This window comes from Chiloscyllium punctatum, chromosome 2 (genome assembly GCF_047496795.1).
Source record: "Chiloscyllium punctatum isolate Juve2018m chromosome 2, sChiPun1.3, whole genome shotgun sequence".
NCBI lineage: Eukaryota > Metazoa > Chordata > Chondrichthyes > Orectolobiformes > Hemiscylliidae > Chiloscyllium > Chiloscyllium punctatum.
This window is the reverse complement of record NC_092740.1, coordinates 43065631-43086658: the sequence shown is the minus strand read 5'-3', so window position 1 is coordinate 43086658 and position 21028 is coordinate 43065631. Positions and strand designations below refer to the sequence as shown.

The window sequence follows — 21028 nt, the reverse complement described above, 5'->3', positions numbered from 1 at the left end:
GCCATATTTGGTTCAAAACAGGAACATTGTTTCAGTTTCCACATATAGTACCAGACCATAACTTAGCTGAGCACTTTGCGCTCTTTTAATTAAAAAAAGAGAGAGCATGGAATAAGTTGTCCTGTTTCAAGGGACTTCCTAAGATAATTAAGACACTTGCATTGAAAAGATTAGAATCAGGGTAACAGAAAGGATTGAAGTGGCTGTGTTATGTTTACAGCCTTTGTTAACTTCCGAGCTGAAGGAGATCTGTCTCTTCCTTCAGTTTCTAGGGATGACTTAGTGGTTAGCACTGCTGCCATTCAGCACCAGGGACCCAGGTTCAATTTGAGCCTAAGGCAATGGTCAGCGAGGAGTGTGCACATTCTGTGTCTTCATGGGACTCCTCTGGGTGCTCTGCTTTCCTTCCACAGTTCAAAAGATGTGGAGGTTAGATATGGCCATGCTAAATTGTCCATAGTGGAAATGCAGGGTTAAGGGCCCGGGAGGGGGCAGGGCAGGGCAGGAAAATGGGTGCAGTCCATGCGGAATGTTCTTTGGAGAGTTGGTGTGGACTTGTTGGGCTGAATGGCCCGTTTCCACACTGTAGGGATTCTAAACAAGAATAGCTACAGTAGAGAAGGAAGTCATTCAGTGTCCAGAGTGTGGTGCTGGTAAAACACAGATCAGAGCAGGAAAAATCAACGTTTTGGGCAAAAGGGAGGAAGTCAATCAGACCACTGAGATCACATCAACAAGGAAGGGATTTTAAAAAAAAAAGGTTAAAGGGTATTCTCTAAGGAGATGGGAATGCTGAGTTTCTTGATCCAAATCAATGGCCTAGACTTGTACATGGCACGATTTCAAAATCTGCAGTTGACAAAAAAAACAGCTACTTTGAAATGAGAGGAGAAAAGCTAAAGACTTCAAAACAAATAGATGCAATGTACAAACACTTGACACTTTAAAAATATAATGTGGACATCTTGGTGAACAAAGACAATATAAAAGATACAGTTGTAAAGGGGGTGCTGGAATAGAGGTCTGTATGTTATGACTGGTGGCAGGTTAGGTTGGTAAGTGCTCATAACGCTTGGGTATTATAAATAGAAGCAGAAATAAAAGCAAAGAAAGTATGGTGAAACTTGATTAAAATGCTGGTTTGGCTTGAACTGGAGCAGCATGATCAATTTTAGGCACCAATCTTTAGGAATGATGTAAAGACATTGGAGAGTTGCAGAAAATACTCAACAACACTCATGGATAAATTAGCAAAGCTATTCTTTTTAGAGAATGCTCAGAGGAGATTTGAGGGGTTACAGTCATGAAGAATCTAGACAGTTGATAGAGAGAAACTGTTGCCAGGTATGCATGTATCAAGAACAGCACGATGCAATTTTATTAACTAGCAGAACTGGTAATTGACAAAAGAACCAAAAACATTTTTAACGCAGCAAGCAGTCATGATCAGAGATGCACTGTTTGATTGTGTGGATGAGGTAGATTCAATTGAGGATTTTGAAAGAGAAATTCATAAATACCTGAAGAGTAAAGATTTGCAAGGCTTCAAAGAAAAGTTAGAACATTGTGCTATTTACTGTTAGAGGCTTTCTATAATTGGCTCAGCACGAAAGGATCTTGAGAGAGAAAAAAAAAGGTAAAAACAGAGGTATGGCTCTAGTACATTGATACAAAAACAATGTTTTCAACGTCTCCTGAGATGTGCATGTTTAACTCATTTGCTTCGATACAAGGAAAGCTTATAGGATCCTGTGGTTTATAAGTAGAGGCATAGAGCATAAAGGCAAGGAAGTACTGCTACATCTCTATAAATCACTGGTCAGGTTACTTTTGTAGTAGTGCTCAGGTTGGACACTTTATTTTGAAGAAGTTAAAGCCCCAGACAGAGTACAAAGGAGATTTACTAAAGCGATACCAGGAATGAGGGATTTTACTTGCAAGGAAAGATGAGATAAACTGGGCTTAATAGTCACTGCTCCAAGAGGACGAGATGATCAAAATTATAAGCCAAGGGTGAGATGAGGAGAAACCTTTCTTTTTAAACTCAGTTGGTAGGATTTGGAATGTGCTGCCCAGGCGAGTGTTGGATGCATATTCCATATTAGCTTTCAAAAGAAAGCTAGACATCTATTTGAAAGTGATTAATTTAGACGGCTGAGATAGGGTTAGAGAACAGGACTGGGTAGCTTTTTAGGGAGTTGGTACAGACACAATAGGTTGAATGACTTCCTTTTGTACTACAATTCTATGATTACTGAATGTTGTCCACAGAATAGATCCAGAGGATTCATTGATGTAAATGGCATTTTTTCACTGCATCTAAAGCAATTACAGTTCTACCCAGTGTTTTTTTTCTTTAAATAAGTTACCTGTGTAACCGGATGATGTCTTTCTACACATACTGTAGTCATTGGTGGTGCCACTCCCTGGCATGATCCACATTTAACTCCTTTCAGGGATGGGTCAGATCGCCCTGTGAAACGTGCCACTATGGTTTTTCCAGTGTTTTGCTGTGCTGATGTCACACATTTAGTAGGAGGCTAAACAGGATAAGAAAATTGGTTTTAAAATAAAAAGTTGCATCATCTTTTATTTAAAGTTGTAAACATACCAAAAATTATGGGGAAGTGCTGCCAGTGAAGTAAAGCCAGTATTTTCCTCTCCTAAGATTTCTAAATTTTATTCCACCCTTCCAGCTGTCAAAACTTCTGCTGCAGCCAGTTTCAGGCTGTTCAAATCCCTTCAGTGCCTTGTTGTGCAGAGGCACAATTAAAAAGGAGACATTTTGGTTCAATCTACAAAGTGAATATTCTTCTTTCATGAGCCTAGATGGTGAACATAATCAAGCTTTTGATGCAAGAGCAACATAATTAAGCTTGATCTTCACCAGTAAATCAAGCTTAAATCAGTAAAGCATCAGTAAATCTTGCTAAAAGGAGCAAGTGATTTAGCAATCTGTCCAAATCCTTAGTGCAGATACCCTAATTCACTAACATCCTTCAGGAAAGGAAATAGCCAATCTGACCTGATCTCACCTACATGTGACTCCAGACCCAAAGCAATGTGGTTGACTCTTAACTGGATTCTGGGCAGTTAGAAATGGGCAACAAATATTAGCCTAGCCAGTGATGCTCTCATTTCATGAATGAATAAGAAACAAATACCCGGTCTGAGATTCAGTTAACCTTCCTGGGGGCTGTGAATAAGGTTTGGACCCTTATTTGAACCAAAAGCACATCTGATCTCGTATCAGATTTTATTAACAATATTAATGAAGTAACAGAAACTAAAAGCTAACTGAACAGGAACCTGCTATGGAACTTTGGATACTTAGGTAGTGCGTAGGACAACACATATTTAGTCATGTCTAGAGATTAAACCTGTAAACAGTTATTGTGATGGCTTCTCCTGAATGTAGGTGGAGGAAATTCTAAGCATCTATGTTCAAATGCATAATTCACTGATTATTACAAGCAAGCTGCTAACTTGTTTCTCTAGTTCCAACCATAGTAGAGTATTTTACAATATTTGAGAAACACAATCTTTGTGCCAATTAGATGATCTAGCTGCACTCAATAAGTGAGAGATACAGATGTATAAATTAACACTGGCAAAAAGATGAAATAGATAAACTGGCACTTTTTAGAAATGAAATTATGGTTAAGAAATTGGATGAGTTGCAAAATGGAATTGTATTTCAGTTCAGTTGAAAGAAAAATGCATACACCACAGACTCAAATAGTTTTGAATTATTACCAGTTGCTGGGTGGTTTGAAACCCTGATGCTGAAGATGACATAGCAACAGTGACTGGTTGAGTACTCGCCTCCCCAGGTCTGGTTTGATCAACATTTGTAGAACCAAAATGTAAAGCAACCTAAATAGAAGTGATTTTAAAAAAAAGTTTAAAAACTTACGGCAAGCATGCCAGGTTTCAGCTGTACACTACTCCCTGTATAAATTCTAACTTTAAACTCTTATTGACTAATATAGAAAATGTTTCAAATGAGTTTACAAAAGCACAAACAAAAATAAATTGCCAAAAGGAGAAATTATGAAGAAACATAACTAAAAGCTTGAGAGTATTTTTATTTTAAAGTTTGAGGGAAATAAAACAAAAAGAGAGCTGGACTGCTGAAGGCATAATTATCAATAAGGGAGAAATCAAAGGGAGGTACACAAAAATTAAGGTCAGAGAATAAGCAATTTCAGGGAAAGAGGAAGAATGAGGGTGTAAAATCCTATTTATAGAGATTAAATAGGTTTCTAGGAATTGAAAATGTGATGACAATGGTAAACCAGAGCAGCTGCAGGATGGAGAGAACAGAAGAAATGGGTGAGACAGAATGCAGGCAGATTTCTGGATGAACTGCAAGGTAGAGGTAAAAACATCATAAACACTTGCAAGATTGAAGGCAGACGTGAACAATTTTAGATATAGAACACAGAACATTACAGCGCAGTACAGGCACTTCGGCCCTCAATATTGTGCTGACCAAAGAAACCAAATGCATGCTTGCTACTAGAATGAACCAAGTAGCATTTGGGACTCGGCTAGGATTCTAAGAGAACATTGCTCATGTTCTCAATCATATTCTACCTGAGAAAGTGAGGTAGGAGATTGAACTAGTGTATAGCATTAAATTTGCAATGAGGCCAAAGGCAAGACCTTGTCCTTCCAGCCCTTAACTGAATAAAACCAAAGTTCGCTTAATGATGAAAAACACCAGCAATGCAACGGGGAAAAGCATGTGATACAAAGGCAGAGCTGGAGATTGCTGCCTGTGCATGAATGGACAGAAGAGGATGGAGGATAAATAATTAGGGAATTCCAAGGACAGTTGTGGGGAGAACTAGAAAAGCTAAAATGTTGCATAGGTACTTGTATTGTGAAGAAAGGGCTATTCAACTGAGCTGGACAAGGGTAACGAATTTTTGGAATAGGACGGTGTGGTTGATTGAAGTAAAAATTTACGGAGACTGACAAAATTGACCACCATGGACAAAGTATCAGAAATTAGCATTGGTGAATTTAAGTTGATTCAGTTCTGCAACATGATTTTTATTATACAGCAAATTTGGTTAATGGTGGGTGTCTTTCCCTTAGATGGGGGATTTAAAAACTAAGGGGCATATTTTTAATGTGAGGGGAGAGAAATTAAAAGACACAAGGGACTAATAAAAAAATACAAAGGGTGGTTCGTATATGGAATTAACTTCCTAAGCAAGCAATAAATGCAGGCACAGTTACAATGTTTAAAAAGACACTTAGAAAAGTACATGAATAGGAAAGTTTATGGGCCAGTAGGCTGATGGGACGAGCTCAGGTTGGGATTATATTCAGCATAGACTGGTTGGACCGAAAGCTCTGTCTCCATGCTGTGTGACTCTATGACTCAATTTTCAAAGTGAATCTCTCAATTGATACTATTGTGGAGTTTAAAATTTCAACGTAAAAATTGGAGGGAGAGAAGGGTGGGTGGAGAAGTACAGAAGGAAAGTAGAAAATTCAGCCTTCTAAGGAAAATACTTTCATATGTTAGTTTTTCTTCAAAAATAAATTAAAACAGTTGATGCACAGTATATGGAGAATCTGAAGTATAAATTGAAAGTAAAAGCCAATGAACTGTGACATTCAACAAGTTGACAAGAGAACAGAATTTTTTAATTGCTTCTCCAACAGTGATGTTTGGTGACAAAAGGATGCAAATAAAACTGAGGTGTATTAAACCAAATATTGAAGAGATAAAAAAGAAGATTAGGAGAAAGTTAGGAGAAAGTACAAAAAGAGTCGACATAAAAGCCCAACTTCCTTTTAATCAGTACGGGAAAAGGACGATCAAAAGCTGAAACCACTCAGGAAGGAAAAATAAACACCTTATAGTCAAAAAATTACAACAGAAGACAGATTTTTGTATTGGCAATTGGCAAATAAGAATTTTTGCCAAGGACTAGAAGGTGTGCTTAATCGATTGGGGGTGGGAGTGGGAAGAAAAGAAAAAGTAATTGTGCCTGATAAAAGCAATCTTTAAAAAGGAAGAAAGAGTGGCAAACACTCCATCCCATTCAGATCGAGCAAGAAAATGTAGGTCAGTTAGTATTGCCTCAGGTGTGCTAGGGGCCCTGAGATTTCTTGGCTTAACTTCACCCAGTTTGAACTGCCAGCCTGAGACTTTGTTTCAAATGGATTAAGCAGGTAGCTTTGCAAAATTATAGAGCCTCTTGAAGCATTAATTAACACCAAGCCAGCATTTGATTTGCCACAAGACATAGGTGCACAATCAGACCATTTGGCCCATTAAATCTCGTTATTGCTGACTGTGCATGGGTAGGTGGGTGCATGAATGGACAGAAGAGGATGGAACATAAATAATTAGGGAATTCCAAGGACAGTTGTGGGGAGAACTAGAAAAGCTATAATGTTGCATAGGTACTTTTATTGTGAAGAAAGGGCAATTCAACTGAGGTGGACAAGGGTAGAGAATTTTTTGAAGTAGGACGGTGTGATTGATTGAAGTAAAATTTACAGAGAGATAGACAAAATTGACCACCATGGACAAAGTATGAAAAGGTAGCATTGGTGAATTTAGGCTGATTCAGTTCTGCAACAGGAATTTTATTATACAGCAAATCTGGTTAATGGGGGTGGGGGTGTCTTTCACTAACATGGAGGATTTAAAAACCAGGGGGCATATTTTTAATGTGAGGAGAGAAATTTAAAAAAAGACATGAGGAGCAAATTTAAAAAATACAAAGGATGGTTCATATATGGAATTAACTTCCTAAAAAACTTCCTAAGGTGAAGTCTGCTGTTATTCAATCATGGCTGATGTTGCTCAACCCCCAGTCTCCTGCCTTCTCTCCCAATCTTTAATCCCCTTACTAATTAAGAACCCGTCTCAGTCTTGAACACACTCAATAAATTTGCCTCGCCAGCCTTCCATGGCATGGATTTGCACCGATTCACCACATTCTGGCTAAAGAAATTCTTCCTCATCGCAGTTCTAAAGGGTCACCCCTTCACTCGGAGGCTGTGCTCTCATATCCTAGTCTCTTTGATGAGTGGAAGCATCAACTCAATGTCCATTCTGACCAGGCGCCTCAGTATTCTGTACATTTCAATGATATTCCCTCACCAGCAACCCCCCCCCCCCACAAACAGACTTCAAGTCCTAAATCAATCATATGACAGGTCTTTAATTTCAGAGACCATTTTTGTAAACCTTCTCTGGATCCCCCTCCAAGATGATCAAATCTTTCCTTAGATATGGTGCCCAAAACGGCTCACGATATTCCAAATACAGTCTAATACAGTATCAACTCTCAGCCTCAGCAGTACATCCTGCAAACTGGAATTCCATATTAACCTTGAGAACACTTATCTAGAACTTCCAAGTCCTTTCAGATTTCCAAAGTCTTTCCCCATTTATACCAAGGTGTATAACCTCATACTTTCTCATGTTGTATTCCATTTGTCACTTCTTTGCCCACTTTCCTTGCCGGTCCAAGTCCTTCTGTAGTCTCCCCACTTCAACACTACCTGCCTGCTCATCTATCTTTGCGTCATCTGGAAACTTAGCAATAATGCCCTCAGTTCCTTTGTCCAGATTGTTAATGAATGATGTGAATAATTGTGGTCTCAACACTGACCCCTGCGGTACTCTAGTACTCACCAGCTCCCAGCTAAAAGAGACCCCTTTATCCTGACTCTCTGCTTTTTGCCAGTCAGCCAATCCTCTATTCATGCCAGTACCTTGCCCCAACACCATGGACTCTTATTTAGTAGCGTACTGCATGGTACCTTGTCAAAGGCCTTCTGGAGATCCAAATAGATCACGTTAACTGTCTCTTCTTTGTCTAATTTGCTTGTTACCTCCAACAATTCAAACAGATGATTTTACCAAGAGGTGAGGAGAGGTTCACTGTGGACTTGTTGGGCTAAATGGCCTGCTTCCATTCTGTAGGGATCCTATGAGCAGTCGATGTGCTGTCACAAGTGTGAAGTGCCGCCTTTATTTATTTTGGAATTTTTTTTTCTATTGACTTTTCCCTCGAGACTATCCACACTTCCGTAAGCATGACTTCAAAAGTAGCAAAATTCCGCTATTGCCTTGCCCAAATTGTATGTATGACTATAGGGTCACTTATTTCCAAAAATCAAATCATTGCCATTGTTTCCTCTGTATCCCTATAGCCAAGACTACATTCTCAGACTTTGAGACCTTTGCGAACCCTTTAAATATTTTTTAAAAAATTGATTGAAAACTGCTTGGTTGCAAAAGCATGTTACTGAAAACAGTAGTGGGCAGATCAACCACTTATTAGTTAGATCAGTGGACTAACTTCAATGACTTCAGCTGATGAAATAAAATTGTGATTTCAAATAAACCTGTTGGACTATAACCTCGTGCCATGTGACTTCTGGTTTCATCCACCCCAGTCCAACATCAGCACCTCTACATCATAACTTCAATTAGACACAAGGTTATTGACCCAAAACATTAACTTAAATTTCTCTCCATAGATGCTGCCAGGCCCGAATATTTCTACCATTCGGTTGTTTTGTTGCAGAATTTTATTCACATAAAGCTATTTTAGCAGGTTGTCATAGAACTGTGATGCTATTTGCACCAAGAAATTCTCTAGTTTTTTGATTTGGTTGATGAATGGGAGCTAACCAAAAAAAAAATTGGTGAAAGGATGAAGGAAAAAAGGGGTAAAAGTAATAGAAAGACGTACAGGCACCAATGACAATTTTTAATAAATGTTTTGAAGATCATTGACATACATCTAACTATTGATGCACTGTGTTGCTTGGAATTTTATTAATTTATTGCTTTGAACTATTGTGACAATTATTGCTGCAAGTTGGCAGAAACAGTTAAAATATTCATTCATTTATTACACTGTCAAATTTACTGCATCTAAAACCAAAACATTTCCAAAAGGAAAAAAGGACATGCAGGTTTCTGAAAAGAGTTCAAAACGACAAAATTAGAGTAACTTAGGTGGCACGGTGGCTCAATGGTTAGCACTGCTGCCCCAGTGCAGGGGACCCAGGTTCAATTCCAGCCTTGGGCGACTGTGTGGAGCTTGCACATTCTCCCAGCATCTGCGTGGGTTTCCTCCCACAATCCAAAGACGTACAGGTTAGGTGAATTGGCCATGCTAAATTGCCCATAGTGTTCTGGGATGTGTAGGTTGCATGCATTAGTCAGGAGTAAATACTGGGTGGGGGAATGGGTCTGGGTGGGTTGCTCTTCAGAGGGTCGGTGTTTCCACACTGTAGGAATTCTAATCCTAAAAATTAATTAACTTTAGCTATTGGAAACATTGGTACACACCAAAGTCTGGTTTAAGTACCAAGAACTCTGGTTGGGTTTCTTTCATCATTTTGTAGAGGGCTGAGGGGCCATTAACATGTCCCCAGTGCTTCAGAGAACACAAATTATGAAGAGTAGCTCAACTTCAGCAATCCAGGAGATTTCAAATTAATTCAGATTTTTGATCGAGCGTACAGGGTAATAAATTTTTAAAATTTCATTGCTCAGAAACCAGCACCTCAGCCAATATTTACTAAAACAAACTGAGCATTGCATACGTTTTTCAGAACAGCTACAATTTTTTAAAAACCTAATATTGCAAATCGAATAAAAACAACAATTTTATAAATCAAGTGCGGTACAAGTTCCTCATTCAATTAATCAGACTACAATTAATTCTGACGATAGAAACTTTAGAACGTAGCTGGGAAGAGGCAAGTCACAGCATCCAGTAGGGGGAATAAAAGCAAACAGCAAGCCAACTCACCCAGGATACCGGAGCAAAAATAAGTGTGTATCTTCGGTTAGTATCTGACTACAATATCTAACAACCTCTTTATCGAATGATCAAATTCAAAAAACTTTCAAACAACTAGTAGGTTTCATCTTGGCATTCTTTGTTTCTGTGGAATTAATTTCAATAGCTGAAGTGCAGGAAAAGATGAATTCTTAAAAGATCTGTTCTTAAAAGATTCAGCATTTATTTCCTTTCCTCTGAAATGCAGGCTTGATTCAAATATGAACAAAACAGCTGAAGTCCAGAGGAAGTGAGAACAACCACCTCAACATGAACATCAAGGCCACACTTGACAAAATGTGGCACCAAGGAAACCTAGCAAAACTAGTGTCAGTGTGAATCTGGGAATACGTCACTGCTTAGAGTCGATCCCAACAAGAAGATTGAAAGATGTGGCTATTGGAGGAGTGTCATCTCATCATAATAATCATGGCATTATTATTGCTGAATCCCCCACTATCATCATCCTGGGGCTGCTTTTGACCAGAAACTGAACTGACTAGCTATATAAATACTGTGGATGTAAGAACAGTTCAGACTAGGAATCCTGCAGCAAGTAACTATCTTCCTTACTCCCCAAAACCTGTGCACCTTCAGGACAAGTGATAGAATACCCTCCAGTTGCCTGAATAAATAAAGCTCATAACATTCAAGATGCTTGACACCATATAGTACAAAAATTGCTCACTTGACACCAAACTCAAACATTCATTCTCCTATCAGCAAGGGCAGCAGATACGTAGGAGTAAAGATTCCCTACAGTGTAGAAACAAGCCCTTTGGCCCAACCAGTCCACGCCGACCCTCCGAAGAGTTACCCACCCAGAACAATCTCCCTCTGACTAATGCACCTAACACAATGGGCAATTTAGCATGGCCAATTCACCTGACCTGCACATCTTTGGATCTTGGGAGGAAACCAAAGCACCCAGAGGAAATCCACGCAGACATAGGTAGAATGTCTGTGTGGAGTTTGCACAGTTGCCCAAGGCTGGAATCAAACTTGGGACCCTGGTGCTGTGAGGCTGCAGTGCTAACTACTGGGCCACTGTGCCGCAAGCTACATGCAAATTTCCAAAGCTGCTCACCATCTTGAATTGTATCGCTCTTCATTCATTCGTTGTTGGGTCACAATTCCAGAACTCCCTTTCTAACAATATTGTGGGTGTATCGACAGCAAATGCGCTGCGAAGGTTCAAGGGGGCAACTCACCACCACCTTCAAGAACAATTATGGACAGACAAATGCTGACATAGCCAAAGCCTACATTACCTGAAAGGATTATGAATGCAGCTCAATTTGGAAACTAAGTAGCACTGGAAAATGAAATGTTGCTGCACCATTCACTGAAGCCATAGGCCATCCTCTCAGAACACTCACTGACATATTGTTGTGCTTGGTTTTTCAAAGACCAATCCCGACATTTAAATCAACCCCAGTTTATTGCATACCATCCGATCAGATTCAAAAGGAATTGAAGGATCCAAAGCTGTAGAAATAGGAGCAACCAAACCTCCATCTGCTTGGGGTGCAGAGACAAAACAGTGATTTGGATCATCTCTTCTGTGTTCAGAGTCTGACTCTCCTGATTTTGGAAAGAAATGCATAATTGAAATTTGACAGCAAAGCAACAAAAATTCATACAACAAAGATGTTTCAAATTGCGTGCCAGAAAATTGTAAGAGCAGTTAGGCAATCCTCCAACAATCTGCAGTAGGGCAGAATTAACATGTGCAAACTTTGTGGTGGAGTTAAGTGAAGTGAAGTGCTATTTAGTTGTTAAACCACAATGGCTAATATTACGAAAGACAGTTTTAACATGTATATTATTATTTTCCTATCCAGGTAAGTTAGTATCAATTCTCCAAAAACATTGTTGCAAAGTGTAGATTTAGGAGTAGTATTTTGTTGGTGCAGACTCAATGGTTCAAAGACCATCTTCTGTACTGCACAAGGGGGCATAGCTTTAAATTAAGGGGGGGTAGATATAGGACTGATGTTACGGTAGGTTCTTCACTCAGCGAGTAGTAAGTTCATGGAATGCCCTGCCAGTAGCAGTGGTGGAGTCTCCCTCTTTATGGGTATTTAAGCGGGCATTGGATAGGTATATGGAGGATAGTGGGTTAGTGTAGGTTAGGTGGGCTTTGATCGGCGCAACATCGAGGGCCGAAGGGCCTGTACTGCGCTGTATTCTTCTATGTTCTATGTTCTATAATTCAATGATTCTCTAGTCAACATTGCTGCATAGAACTTTAATCTTTTATAATCTAAAGTTAAGAAATTTCCAAACTACAAATGACCACCAATATGGTGGTCAGGGAAAAAATGCTTAGTATAATTGCAATTTGAAAAGATTGGTAACTCAGGTTGTAAGTTTGCTTGCTAAGCTTGTAGATCTGTTCTCAGACTTCTCGTCACCATGATTTTACCGAGCATGGTGACAATGTCTGAGGACAAATCTACCAGTTCCGCGAGTAAACTTACAACCTGCTTGGTATTATATTCTTATTGCTTGGTACTAAGGAAAACCACAACTGCTGCTACTGTTAAAGTTCTATCAGAATGCATGTAATAAGAAAAGTCTATATGGTCCCTTGAACCTGTTCCACTATACACTAACAATAATTGATCATCAACAACTGTTCTCTCTCCCAATCCCATATCTCTCAATTTCCTTACAGTCCAAACATTTATTGAGCTCCACTATGGAATTACTGATCAGATGATTATCCACAACACTCTGGAAGACAGCATTTCAAAAGAGTCACAAGCCAACTAAAGAACATTTTAAGTTCTATACCAGGCCCTGCATTATTCAGTCATAGAAGTAACCTCTCAGTAGCTAGCCTGTCAAGCCTTTAATCATTTTATATATTTCAATCTTTAAAATAGTAACCATTGAGCAACTCTTTAATTGCATTAAAATGTCCCATTTTTGTTTTAAAAATCATTCATGGGATGTGTCCCCAGTTGTTCTTGAGACGGTAGTGATAAGTTGCCTCTTGAAGTGGCATTATGAAACTAAACGAGACTGAGCCACGAGGTATTTGGAGCCGCTAGTCGAAAGTTTGATCAGAAATAAGTTTGACTGGGTCTTAAATGTGGAAAGGAAAATAGACAGGCATAAAGGTTTAAAATGGGAATTCTAGAATTTAGGGCTCAGGCAACTAAAGGTACAGCAACCAATGGTGATGAAAAATCTGGCTCATCCCCTGTTAGCTACAAGTTAGGAGAGTGAAGTTGGTATCTCGAAAGAAGCATTTTAGACTAGGACTAAAGAAAATGGTTTTGGTCTTACCAACATTTAATTGACAAATTTCCTATTCTCTACTGAATATTCCACAAATTTGGACAATTCAAATGGTGGAAGAATAGAAAAAGTGCTGGTGACAGATTTGCTGATGTTATCATGTGGCAACAAATGTGAAACAGGAAAAGCCAGATCCTCAGTGATACCAGAACTAAATGCAACTGCAGAAAGGGAAACCAATGGATGTTACTTAAAGACCCAGACAAGTATAGTGCCACCTAGCTGGAGAAGAATTGTTTGCAGTCCATGTCAGTTGCAAGAAGAGAGTGCAAGTATGGCAATTCACAAAAGGGAATACAAAAATATTCTACTCGTAAATGATAAGTGGGTAATAAGAAATGGGCTGAAAATGTGTTGCTGGAAAAGCGCAGCAGGTCAGGCAGCATCCAAGGAACAGGAGAATCTACGTTTTGGGCATCAGCCCTTCTCCTTGGATGCTGCCTGACCTGCTGCGCTTTTCCAGCAACACATTTTCAGCTCTGATCTCCAGCATCTGCAGTCCTCACTTTCTCTCGTAATAAGAAATGGGCCTATTAGATTGAAGGGAATGATAAATGCTCAGAGGCCTTGGGCAAGGCTAGAATGCTTAGTATAAACTTGGTATTGTGACTTATCAAGGAAGCAAATGCTGGCAAGAGGGGTCATGGGTGCATTGAAATTAACTGATTATGTATTGGAAATGTTGGCTTCTCAGTCGATATTCTCAGTCCAGACGGTAATGGAATGAGAATGAAGATAACATTTACTACAATTTTTCCTGGAATAGAAGTGGTCAGAGGTTTGGAGTTAGCTAAATGCGTTACCTTCATCCAACAAAAGGAATCCGGATATTCCTAGTAACTATAGACTGATTGGTTTAACACAAGTAACAGTTAAGATTTTAGAAGGTTCATTGCCACAGATCACCAAGTGTCCTTCAATAATACATTCAAAATCCACACTTTTACTGCCAAATAGGACAAGAGCTACAGGTACGTGGGAACATCACCACCTGCAATACACCAATGATTTGGCATTGAATCACCATTCATTCATCGATGCTTGGTCAAAATCTCTTCCTAATAGCACTGGGCTGCAGCAGTTCAGACACAAGCTACTACAACATTCTCCAGGGAAATTAACGCTGGCCTATCCAGTGATGCCCACATCATGAAAGAATTAAATAAAGATTTCATAAATCCAAGTATCAACAGCAAATACATTGTAAACTCAGAGCTTGAATTCAAGGAAGTAAAAAAAGTAACCCAGCATTACAATCATAAAAGCACAACTGCTACAGTGTAGGAAGCGGCCAAGAGTAACTATGTGCCTGCATTGGTTCATTTACCTCGTGCCAATCTCCTGAATTTTTTCTCCATTTCTATCCACATAATCATCCAATGCTTTCAAAAGTCTCAATTGAACCTACCTTCATCACATTTCCAGGCAACACATTCCATATCCTAACTATTTCCTGAGAAAATTTCTTCTCACATGACTTCATTTGCACATCACTCTAAATTTATGCCCTCTTGTTCTTTCTTTTTTAATAAAAGAAAGAACTGCTTCTCCTCATCTACTCTATCCAGCCCACTTCAGATTTTGAAAACCTTAATCAAATTTCTTGGCTGCCTCCACCTCTTCAAGGAGACACCTAACACCTTCAATCTTTCCTCATAACTGGAATTTTTCATTCCTGGAACCATTCTTAGAAAACAATTCACTCTTCTGCATTTCCATCATTCTTAACTGTACACAATGGTCCAGCTTGAACTAGCAAGTGTCGTGTACAAGTTCAAGGTCATGTCTCTGCTCACTTTCTTTTTACCTATTAATAAATCAAAGAACGCTATGCTATATTAACTGCTTTCTCCACCTATCCTGCTATATTCAATGGTCTGTGCACATATACACTTAGGTCCCTCTCCTCCTGCACTCTATTTTGTATTGTCACCCTGTGTGAAAAGTCTGCCCCTTCAGTCCCTTTTATATCTTTCCCCCCTCACCCTAAACCTATGCCCTCTCGTTCTGGACTCCCTGACCTCAGGGAAGAGACCATGTCTATTTACCCTATCCATGCCCCTCATGATTTTTTAAAACCTCTAAAGGTCACCCCTCAGCCTCCGACATGGCAGGGAAAGCACACCCAGCCTATTCAACCTCTCCCTATAGCTCAAATCCGCCAACCCTGGCAACATCCTTGTAAATCTTTTCTGAACCTTTTCAAGTTTCACAACATCTTTCTGATAGGATGGAGACCAGAATTACACTCAATATTCCAAAACTGGCCTAACCAATGTCCTGTACAGCAGCAACATGACCTCCCAACTCCTGTACCCAATACTATGACCAATAAAATAAAGCATACCAAACGCCTTCTTCACTATCCTATCTCCCCACGACTCTACTTCCAAGGAGCTGTGAACCTTCACTGCAAGGTCTCTCTGTTCAGCAACATTCCCTGGGACCTACTCATTAAGATTTGCTTTCCCAAAATGCAGCACCTTGCATTTATTGAAATTAAACTCAGCCCATTGGGATCTTGATCAGACGGGCCATTGTAATCAGAGGTAACTTTCTTTGCTGTCCACTACACCTCCAATTTCGGCATAATCTGCCAACTTACTAACTAAACCTCTTCTGTTCACATCCAAATCATTTACATAAATGAAAACAAGTGGACCCAGCAATGATCCTTGTGACGCTCCACTGGTCACACGCCTCCAGTCTGAAAAGCAAACTTCCACTATCACCCTCTGTCTTCTATCTTGAAGCCAGTTCTGTATCCAAATGGCTAGTTCTCCCTGTATTCCATGACATCTAACCTTGCTAATCAGTCTATGGGGAACCTTGTCGAATGCCTTTCTGAAGTCCACATAGATCACATCCACCATTCTGCCCTCATCAATCCTCTATTACGTCGAAGTTTGAGAGACATGATTTCCCACGCACAAAGCCATGTTGACTATCCCTAATCAGTCCTTGCCTTTCCAAATACAGGTACATCCGGTCAGTCAGGATTCCCTCCAACAACATGCCCACCACCGACGTCAGGCTCACTAGTCTTTGGTTCCCTGGCTCGTCCTTCCCACCCTTTAACAGTAGCATCATGTTAGCCAATCTCCAGTCTTCCGGCACCTCACTTGTGACTATGATACAAATATCTCAGTAAGAGGCCCAGCAATCACTTCCCTATCTTCCCACAGAGTTCTAGGGCACACCTGATAAGGTCCTAGGGATTTATCCACTTTTATGCGTTTCAAAACATCCTGTACTTCCTCCTCTGTAATATGGACATTTTTCTAGATGATGTCACCATCTATTTCCTTACATTCTATATCTTTCATGTCCTTTTCCACAGTAAATACTGATGCAAAATTCTCAGAGCAAATTATTGCAGATGCTGAAATCTGAACAGAAAACACAAAAATGCTGGAGTTCAAGGCAGGTCAGGCAGCATCTGTGGACAGAAAGCAAGCTAACAGAGTCTAAATGACTCTGCACGAGAGATGAAGTGAAGTGTGGAGGGGCAGCATTTATGCTAAAGTGGGACGAGGAGAATTGGGGTAGAAAGGATGTACTTGCCAGACTTGAAAGAACAGACAGTCCTACCAGGGTGGAGGAAGGGGACAGAAGAGTGACCAAGAATGTAACAAGCGAAGCTAAAAGGGAAGGAATGGGTTCATAATTGAGGGGGGTTGAATTATTAGAGCCCAGAAGTGCTACATCGACGACTGTTTTGGTGCCGCTTCACTCTCCTGCCTCAACTTTGAAAAATTTGATCATTTTGCTTCCAAATTCCACCCCTCTATAACTTTCACATCATCCATTTCCAACACTTTTCTTTTCCTTGACCCTCCATCTTCATTTCAGGGAATAAACTGCCCACTGCCATCCACTACAAAGCCACCGACTCCCATAGCTACCTTCACTACAGCTCTTCCCACTCCATGTCCATCCTATTCTCCCAGTTCCTTTGTCTATGCCGTATCGGTTAGTATTATGCCACCTTTCAAAATAGTGCTGCGGACAGTAATCAATGAAACATAACCAGAAAAGCAAGAAAACATGGACCTGGTTAAGGTGATACAAGTGCTACAGGGATAAGAACAGACAGGAGAAAAATGGACACTACATAGAAAACAATATTGAGAGCTGCTCAAGCCATGGAGACGTGACACCAAGGAAAATAAATTTAGGTAGTAACCTTATATTGGTAAATGAGAAAAGATAAATTAAACAGATACGTGGGCAAAAAGTGCAGGGATTCAACTCTTTCTAGTAGTGTTAATGGATTGGGGGGGTGGTGGGGACCTAATTTAAACATGGCCATTTAAGACAGTTGACTCAGCAGCACTGGTAACAATACTACCAATAATGAAAAAGTTGAAAATAGGGAGTACAGCAAAGTTTTTGCAGCTGTACTTATGACAATGTGCATCTGTCTGCTCTCCTGGGAAGCTTAGCTAGGATAGTCTTCCTCAGACTTATTAGAGGCTCCTGAAAATGGGGAAGCTGAAGTCATTGTTTACTCCAAGTTTCTCACTGAAGACAAAAAATGTTTATTTTATGGTAATTTTGACTTTGCAGGAGCTTCACCTGCTGAGAATGCAGAAAAAGTATATACACATAGAGGAATTTCTGTGCTATTAGTGGATGGAGCTCTGTCTCCAGTGGTAAAATTTCATATCCACAACGTTACAGTTTATCCTATATAACACCACTTTCTATGCTCTGTTGCAATGGAAAAGAGTGATAAGGTTTAGGTACCATGTAGGTATGTCAATGGTTGGGATAACAAATCATATGATTTTCTTTTCTACAAGTCTTTTGAGAACTATTCCAATTAAGAACCTTCAGTTGGCAAACTATGAATAGGGTGTAGTTGGATGCAAGTTTTAAAAAATGTCACACTTAGCCACCTCCAAAAATATGTAAACTGAATAATATAATCTTTAAAAGGCACAGCAAATGAAGACTTGAGGGTCATATGTAAAAATTCTAAAATGGTGGCAGGCTAATGAGGAAGACAGTCTAAGAACGAAGGATTCTTGACTCAAAAAATGGCATAAGAGCAAGGATGTTATACCAGACTTCTATAAATCATACCCCAATTCACCCAATAACCCCCAATTCCAGATTTCACTTTGTCCAGGGCATGTTTTGAGTGGAGATGCTGTGGTAAAAGCTGGTGAGCAATTCTGATCTTAGACTCAAAGATTGGCATTAATAATTAGTCACTGCACTGCTTACTGTACTTGAAAAGCATGAGGTCTGCTGGCAAGAACTAGACTTGGCTCATCTGAACAAAGCATTATACAAGTTGATCATAATTTTTCCCATCATGGTTATATAGTTCAACATTTATTGGTTTAATGGTTTTCAGCATTTGTTGAAAAGTTCACTTCAAGTGTTTTGAAAACTTAAACTATGAAAACCACAAATTCTCACTGCTTCAGAATTAAAAATCACAAGATCTATGAATGTCACTTGAAGAAAAGGAGGCCTGCTTTTACGTTAAAGCATTTCATGTTCACTTATACCTGCTGAAAAATTAAAAACAAGCTGTGTGTTTTCTTGAAAAAAAATAATTCTTACACCCATTGGCTGTCAACCCATAATGACAGTTTCCATTTAGGCAGGGCGACTGGTTTAAATTGGATTTTAACCAAACAGAATAACGACAATTAATCTAGTTCAAACAAAGTTCAAAATGATAATTGCATTATGCAATCATGTCTAAATAAGCCCATACCCCTCTACATTTTTTGCTGGTTACAGGTTTTTATCTGTAATCCTCAAAATTAATATGCATCAAATGCTTATAGTTCACACTTTTATTCCTGTACATATTTATCATCTGCAAAGAATTAGCCAAAAAGTATAATATTAAATATGGGTCGAATCCAGGAACTGACCAGCCAGTGGATGAAATACTATCTGCAGGTACTGATATGAGTGAACCAGACACAAGAACTTTGTTTAGAAAACTGCTGTGAACAAGAATGAATAAAAGTCTTGATACAGGACTGCAAGACAAATTTCTTTTTGAAGTGACAGAAGAATCAGCAATAAATGAAAACTAAGTAATTCAGAAAAAAATACATGCAGCATAGTGCAAGAGAGTAACCTGACTTATACCAGGATTCCTTGGAGCATGCACTTGCAATTGATTTTCACCAGCTGTGATGAGCGTGCTTCTCTCCCCTCAACACATCCTTTTTATTTTACTATTCAGTTGCCTTAATCCTTACCATTATTTTGGCACAGTATAAATTATGTATAGATCAGAGTGGTGCTGGAAAAGCACAGGTCAGGCAGCATCCAGGAGCAGAAGAAGAATCTATGTTTCGAGCAGGAGCCCTTCATCCTGCTCGAATTAAGGATTCGAATTAAGCTGGGAGCGTCCAGGGTGGAGAGATGAATGGGAGGGGTGGGGCCAGGGAGAGCTAAGAGTGCAATAGATGGATGGAGGTGGGGATAAAGGTGATTGGTCAGAGAGGAGGATGGAGGGGATAGGTGGGAAGGAAGATTGGCAAATAGGACAGGTCATGAGGATGGTGCTGAGCTGGCAGGTTGGAACCGAGATAAGGTGGGGTGAGGGGAAATGAGGGAACTGCTGAAGTCCACATTGATGCCCTGAGGTTGAAGGGTTCCGAGGTGGAAGATGAGGTGTTCGTCAGGTGTCAGGTGGTGAGGGAGTGGCGATGGAGGTGGCCAGGACCTGCATGGCGCGGTTGAAATGTTTGGCCATGGTGGTGGGATTGATTGGTGTGGGTGTCCCAGAGATGCTCCCTAAAGCACTTTGCGAGAAGGTGTCCGGTCTCCTCAGTGTAAAGGAGGCTGCATCAGGAGCGACGGATACAATAAACGACATTTGTGGAAGTGCAGACGAAACCCTGGATGTGAGCCTTGGATGGGGGGGGGGGGGGGGGGTGGAAAGAGAGGAGTGTAGGCGCAGGTGTAAGCACAGGTTTTGCAGTTCCTGTGGTGACAGGGGAAGGTGGGTTGTTTTTGGGGGGGGGGAAGAAGAGAGAGAAAAAAAAGACAGCATGGACCTGACCAGGAAGTCACTGAGGAAATGGTCTTTGTGGAAAGTGGTTCAAGGTGGGAAGGGAAATACACCCCCGGTGGTAGGGTCCATTTGTAGGCGGTGGAAATGTTGGCAGATGATGCGGTTTATGTGGAGGTTGGTGGGGTGGAAGGTGAGGACCGTGGAGGTTCTGTCCTTGTTGTGGTTGGAGGGGTGGGGTTTGAGGGTGGAAATGCAGGACGTGGAGGAGATGCATTGGAGGGCATCTTCAACCACATGGGAGGGGAAATTGTGGTTTTTAAAGGAGGCGGCCAACTGGTATGCTCTATGGTAGAACTCGTCCTCCTGGGAGCAGATACGGCGGAAGCGGAGGAATTGGGAATACGAGAGAGCATTTTTGCAGGAGGTAGGGTGGGAAGAGGTGTAATCAGGTAGCTGTGGGAGTTGGTGGGTTTGTTAATAAAAATATCAGTGTCAATTGGTCGTCGTTAGAGATGGAGGGGCCCAGGAAGGGGAGGGAGGTGTCAGATGGTCCAAGTGAATTTAAGGTCGGGGTGGAACGTGTTGGTGATGTTGATGAACTGCTGAAACTCTTTGTAGGTGCACGAGGTGGCACCAATGCAGGTCATCAATGTAGAAGAGGAAGAAGTGGGGAGTGATGCCGGTGTAACTACGAAAGATGGGCTGTTCTACGTAGCCAACAAAGAGACAGGCATAGCTGGGTGACCATGGCTACCCCTTTTGTCTGGAGGAAGTGGGAGGATTCGAAGGAGAAATTGTTAAGGGCGAGGACCAGTTCAGCCAAACAAATGTGTGTGTCAGTGGAAGGGTACTGGTGGGGATGTCAGGAGAGGAGGAAGCAGAGGAC

General features: G+C 40.5%; 1 protein-coding gene across 4 annotated transcripts in view; it reads right to left on the bottom strand.

Annotated features, from left to right (window-relative positions):
* The window catches only part of poc5 (POC5 centriolar protein homolog (Chlamydomonas)), a 76134-nt gene that overhangs the window by 7315 nt on the left and 47791 nt on the right, over positions 1–21028 (bottom strand). For all 4 annotated transcript variants that reach the window (XM_072547790.1, XM_072547761.1, XM_072547771.1 and 1 more), the window contains 3 exons: positions 11290–11423; positions 3757–3876; positions 2370–2540 (listed from right to left, as the gene is read on the bottom strand). In XM_072547790.1, the coding sequence (XP_072403891.1) occupies positions 2370–2540; positions 3757–3876; positions 11290–11423 (425 nt within the window). The remainder of the gene's footprint in view (positions 1–2369; positions 2541–3756; positions 3877–11289; positions 11424–21028) is intronic.